The sequence below is a fragment of the Streptopelia decaocto genome (genome assembly GCF_964273445.1).
Source record: "Streptopelia decaocto genome assembly, contig: HAP1_SCAFFOLD_58, whole genome shotgun sequence".
In the NCBI taxonomy this organism is placed as follows: domain Eukaryota; kingdom Metazoa; phylum Chordata; class Aves; order Columbiformes; family Columbidae; genus Streptopelia; species Streptopelia decaocto.
In genome coordinates this window covers 371,308-377,596 of record NW_028115117.1, presented here as the reverse complement: position 1 = coordinate 377,596, position 6,289 = coordinate 371,308, and the positions used below count along the sequence as shown (strand labels likewise).

General features: G+C 51.4%; 1 protein-coding gene across 1 annotated transcript; it reads left to right on the top strand.

Annotated features, from left to right (window-relative positions):
- Window positions 1-522: 522 nt before the first annotated feature.
- Window positions 523-1,455, top strand: LOC309452935 (olfactory receptor 14J1-like; the record flags this gene model as incomplete). The annotated part of the gene is made up of 1 exon (XM_082077590.1): window positions 523-1,455. The coding sequence occupies one exon, from the start codon at window positions 523-525 to the stop codon at window positions 1,453-1,455; it is 933 nt and encodes a 310-aa protein (XP_081933716.1).
- Window positions 1,456-6,289: the final 4,834 nt, after the last annotated feature.

The window sequence follows — 6,289 nt, the reverse complement described above, 5'->3', positions numbered from 1 at the left end:
ACTGATGCTGCAAGTCCTGCCATGCAGATGTCTCTGTGGGAGCAGACTCCCTAAGCCCATCATGCCCTGTGGGGCTCTGGGATGTGCGATGTGTGGGGCTGGGGAATGAGCCCATTCTGTCCCAGTCAGAACAGCTTTAGGACATCCCAGTGCTTCCCTGGCACGATATTGTGAATTATGATTACGATATAAGTAGATTATGATTATGTATAAACACAAGAACTGGCCCCCTTTCCCAGGTCCTGGTGCTGTAGGGCAGGGCTGACTCCTTGGGAGCCCGCAAGAAGAGACCCTGATCCTCACTGAACAATCAGAAAGAACAAACCAACGCTCCAGCCAGGAAGATGACCACAGGGGCTGCCAAAAAGGAGAGAACAATTTGCATTTCTGTATGCGGTGGCATAGGTGGGAATAGAAGAGGGATGTTGGTTGAGGGGGGAAAGAGATTTTCTGGGAGACCTCTGTCCTGATTTGTCAATGTGCTCCCCTGTTTCCACAGTGCCCCATGCCCACAGGCGGCAAATGTCCAACAGCAGCTCCATCACCCAGTTCCTCCTCCTGCCGTTCACAGACACACGGGAGCTGCAGCTCTTGCACTTCTGGCTCTTCCTGGGCATCTACCTGGCTGCCCTCCTGGGCAACGGCCTCATCATCACCACCATAGCCTGGGACCAGCACCTGCACACCCCCATGTACTTCTTCCTGCTCAACCTCGCCCTCCTCGACCTGGGCTGCATCTCCACCACTGTCCCCAAGTCCATGGCCAATTCCTTCTGGGACACCAGGAACATCTCCTACAAAGGATGTGTTGCACAGCTCTTTCTCTTTACCTTCTTGGTAGTAGCAGAATATTGTCTCCTCACCATCATGTCCTATGACCGCTACGTTGCCATCTGCAAACCCCTGCACTACGGGACCCTCCTGGGCAGCAGAGCTTGTGTCCACATGGCAGCAGCTGCCTGGGCCACTGGGTTTCTCCATGCTCTGCTGCACACGGCCAATACATTTTCACTGCCCCTGTGCAAGGGCAATGCCCTGGGCCAGTTCTTCTGTGAAATCCCCCAGATCCTCAAGCTCTCCTGCTCACACTCCTACCTCAGGGAAGCTGGGTATCTTGTAGTCGGCTTTTCTTTCGCTTTTGGCTGTTTTGTGTTCATCGTGGTGTCCTATGTGCAGATCTTGAGGGCCGTGCTGAGGATCCCCTCTGAGCAGGGACGGCACAAAGCCTTTTCCACCTGCCTCCCTCACCTGGTCGTGGTCTCCCTGTTCATCAGCACTGCCATGTTTGCCTACCTGAAGCCCCCCTCCATTTCCTCCCCATCCCTGGACCTGGTTTTGTCCTTTCTGTACTCTTCGGTGCCTCCAGCAGTGAACCCCCTCATCTACAGCATGAGGAACCAGGAGCTCAAGGATGCTCTGAGGAAACAGATGACTGGATTTCTTCTGAAGCTGTAAACTGTCTCTAACTTCTTCTACATAAGAGTCCAACTCATTGCAGGTCGTCCTGTGTGCAGTATTTTTTGTTTCTCCTTGTGTTTGCTTATTATGAAAATATTTTAATTCCCTTTGTAATTCACTGCCTGCTTTTCTTTTCTCACTGAGTGGCTGTGTCAGTGAGGAATTTGTGCTCTTTGTGTTTAAGTAAAATAAAGGGACCTTCCACAATTTTTTTTTCTACTGACATCGTAACTCCAAGGCCTTTCTGGGGCTGCAGGGACAGTTCCTGTGATGGGAGGAGGGGAAACGTGTCCAGTATGGCAGCACTGTCAGGGAGCAGCAGCGCTTGTTCTTCCAGAGCTGTTCTGGTTCCACTCCACACTCTCCTTCTCATCCCTTGTGTTGGTGCAAGGCCTGAGTGCTCTGGCAGCTTGGTCACCGTCCTGCTGTGTGTCAGTGCTGTGGGCGCAGGCAGGGACAGGCAATGGGAACAGCTGTGACAGAGCTGGCCTCAGAATAGCCTTTCCAGGTAGAAAGGTGATCTCCTATGGGCAGTACATGATGGGTTATATCTTCAAGCATATGAGTACAAAAGTGTCCCACAGATTCAAACACCAGGGTACAGCTGAACCGCGTGTGTGTGCAGGGCTGGCACACAGCAGTGTCCTCTCACAGCCAGGCTCCTGCCAGAGACCTGCAGGACCAGCAGAGCAGGGGCTGGGCTGTGCCCCTGTGCACTGGACACCCCGTGGAAGGAGCCTCAGGTCAATCACCATGGACTGGCCCCTCACAACCACCATTTGCAGCCCTGGCCTATCTCCCCAGCTCACAGAGGTTACTCTTCCCTCCATGGAGGGACCCTGAAATCCATGTTTTCACTGTTCAGATGAGATGTGAGGTGACATGAACCTGAGTGAGGAAAAATTCCATCAGCTATTCCTGGAGGTTCCATGAAGGCAGGGACTGTCACTTCACGTTGGGAGTAACAGCCCATGGGAAACCACCCACTGGGATCTTCCTCCTTGAACTGAGGTCCCTGTGTCCATTCCTCATGATGTGGGACATCTCAGATGAGTGCAGAGCATGTGTCACACCACAGGGCTGAGGTGCATCCCGACCCTTTGGAATGGCAACAGGAGGCCAGAGGGACACTGTGACTCCTGCCTCTGTGTGTAAAAGGCACAGACTCTGTCTCTGAACATCCCTGGGTGCATAAGGCGTCCATGAGGTCAGGTCACATGTGGATGCTTGATGAAACCCTGACATTTCTGTGTGTGACTCCAGGAACAAACTCCACAGGCCCACTGAGATTCATCTCAGCTACCATGGACAGGCTCGTTGCAAGTGCTGCAGTCTCCTACCTCACCCTTGCACCTGATTCTGGATTGTGCTCTCAAAAGTGCCATAGAAACCAGAATGCTTCTGGACTCCTTAGAAAATGCAGACCTCAAACCCATCTTCAAGAAGAGCACAAACAAGAACTGGGATAACTACAGGCTGGCCACCCTTCCTCCCATTCTGGGAAAGTGTTGGGACATGTCCTCCTGCAGCCATGTCCAGTAATGTGAAGGCCAAGGAAGGGACTGCTGAACCCAAATGGACAGGGAAAAGAAAGGCATGTTGTGTACAGGGCATTTGCAAGGCTTAGACAAGGTCTCCTTCCGGCCATAGTGGTGCTGACGGGGCTCAAGAAGTGGATGCTGGGTGGGAAGTTGGCTGAACCATCAAGCCCAAATATCATCAGCGGTACAAAGTCCTCTGTGCAGCCAGTTACTGGTGTCATCTCTCAGTGACCAGCACTTGGGTCAACACTGTTGAACGTCTTTATTCCTTTATTCCTTTTAACCTCACCTGGTTCACCCTGCCCTGAGCAGGAGAGTGAGACAAGATGAGTGAGACAAGGGCTCTCTGCAAACCTGAGTTATTCTGTGATTTGAATGAATTTTTGCCCTGGAGAGGTTTCTGGAGAGAGAATAGGTAGAAGAACAGGAAAAAAAAAAAAAAAAGGAAATGCAGAAGAGCTAAGTTGAGGAGGTGTGGTCTAGACAATAGAGTAGTGAGTTGGGTTGCAAACTGGCTTAAGGAGAGAAGCCAGAGAGTGGTAGTCAATGGTGCGGAGTCTAGTTGGAGGCCAGTATTTAGTGGAGTGCCTCAGGGGTCAGTACCGGGGCCAATATTATTCAATATATTCATTAACGATTTAGACGAGGGAATAGAGTGTACTATCAGCAAGTTTGCTGATGACACCAAGCTGGGAGGAGTGGCTGACACACCAGAAGGCTGTGCTGCCATCCAGCGAGACCTGGACAAGCTGGAGAGTTGGGCGGGGAATAACCTAATGAATTTTAAACAAGGGCAAGTGTAGAGTCCTGCATCTGGGCAGGAACAACCCCAGGTTCCAGTAGAGGTTGGGAAATTACATATTAGAGAGCAGTGTAGGGGAAAGGGACCTGGGGGTCCTGGTGGACAACAGGATGACCATGAGCCAGCACTGTGCCCTTGTGGCCAGGAAGGCCAATGGCATCCTCGGGTGTATTAGAAGGGGGGTGGTTAATAGATCGAGAGAGGTCCTCCTTCCCCTCTAATCCGCCCTGGTGAGACCACATCTGGAATATTGTGTCCAGTTCTGGGCCCCTCAGTTCAAGAAGGACAGGGAACTGCTGGAGAGGGTCCAGCGTAGGGCAACCAAGATGATTAAGGGAGTGGAGCACCTCCCTTATGAAGAAAGGCTGAGGGCGCTGGGTCTCTTTAGTTTGGAGAAGAGGAGACTAAGGGGGGACCTTATTAATGTTTATAAATATGTAAAGGGTGAGTGCCATGAGGATGGAGCCAGGCTCTTCTCGGTGGCAAACAATGATAGGACAAGGGGTAATGGGATCAAGCTGGAACACAAGAGGTTCCACTTAAATTTGAGAAAAAACTTCTTCTCAGTAAGGGTGACAGAGCACTGGAACAGGCTGCCCAGGGAGGTTGTGGAGTCTCCTTCTCTGGAGACATTCAAAACCCGCCTGGACATGTTCCTGTGCGACCTCACCTAGGCATTTCTGCTCCAGCAAGGGGATTGGACTAGATGATCTTTTGAGGTCCCTTCCAATCCCAAACATACTGTGATACCGTGATACTGTGAAGAGGAGATATAGAAGGTGTTAACGGAAGTACAGCAGTTCCAGTGAGGAGTGCTTTTCACTCACAGTGTTAATAGGAAATATATTTGACAAATTTGAACTAGGTGAGGAAGCGAGATGGGTGTCTACAGCCTGTGGGAAAGAGGGGCAGGTGTAGGATGATGTAGAACACACTTCAGTCTTGGTCAGGTCCGGGGTGCTGAGGAGGGGGATGGATGAGTGTGGTATCAGGAGGTCAGTTGTGTCTCAGACACTCATAATCCAGTCAGAATCATGTGGCTGTGAAGGGGACTGTGGGGTCAGTTCTGTCTCTGGAGGTGACAGCCCAGCAGCAGGGACATGGCTGGGAAAGAACCTCTGCCTAAGTGCCCACAGGTCCTACCCAGGAAGAGGCCTTGGAGACGGGTTTTCATGTCCATCCCACCTGAGAACATGATGGGACAGCAGCAGGAACATGGTCATGTCGGTCAGAGAAGCTGGAAGGCCAGCAGCACTCATGGGATTTAGGAGATCATGGTGAGCAACAAAACAAACCACAAACAAAACAACAACAAAAAAGTGCGTCTTTCCAGGCAGACATCAGTCATCAGCTGTCTCACCATAAACAGCCAGTGCCATTTTAGGGCCCCAGTGTACCTGAGGTGCTGGCCTGGGATTGGCATCTATGACACAGGACCTGGGGAGACCAGAGCACCTTGCAGTGCAGGTGCAGCCTGGGCAGGGGTTCCCGGGGCATCTACACTGGCACCCGGTGTTTGTGTCCCTGGAGCTGAAGACATTTGTGTCCTAAATCTATTCCCAGTTCTGGAAAACTCTTTCCATTTCAAAGAAAAGACCACCTCCTCACCAAAGAAAAATAAAGAAAGGTGTGTTGACACCTTCCTTTGCTTTGTATCTTTGTCTTCAGTTCTTCTTATGTTAATTTTCATTGACGTCAACTGACATCTGATGGGCCTGCAGGCATGAAGCCAAGATCATGTTGTGTCTTGCACAGCGCCCCATGCCCTCTGAACCTTCCCTGCCCAGGACTCCTCACACATTGCCCAGAGCGAGTCACACTGAGGTGCTGGCTGGTTCACGGGCTGAGATGTTGGTTTAGATGGTCACCTACAGCACAGGTGGATCCTGCCCCATCATCGCCTGCTCTGCTCCAGTCTGAAACAGAGCCCAACATGACAATGGGATCATGAGAGAACTGAGGTTGAAGGGACCTCAGGAGTCTGCAGTCCAGCCTGTCACCAACTGGGTCACACCAAGGTGTTCAAGCCTTGATTCAATCAGAGCTTTAGCAGGACTAGAGAAGTGATCATCCCTTTGTACTGGGCACTGGTGAGGCTGCACCTTGAATCCTGGGGTCAGTTTTAGGCCCCTCATGGCAAGGAAGACATTGAGGTGCTGGAGAGAGTTCAGAGGAGGGTGACAAGACTGGTGAAGGGTCTGGAGCACCAGTCGGACGAGGAGCGGTTGAGGGAGCTGGGGCTGTTCAGCCTTGAGAAAATGAGGCTGAGGAGAGACCTTATTCTTCTCTACAGCTGCCTGAAAGGAGGTTTTATCATGGAGGGTGTTGGTCTCTTCCCCCAAGTAGCAAGTGATAGGACAAGAGGAAATGGCCTCAAGTTGCACACGGGGAGGTTTAGATTGGATATGAGGAAAAAATTCTTCAGGGAAAGGGTTTTGAAGCAATGGAGCAGACTGCCCAGTGAGGTTGTGGAGTCCCCATCACTGGA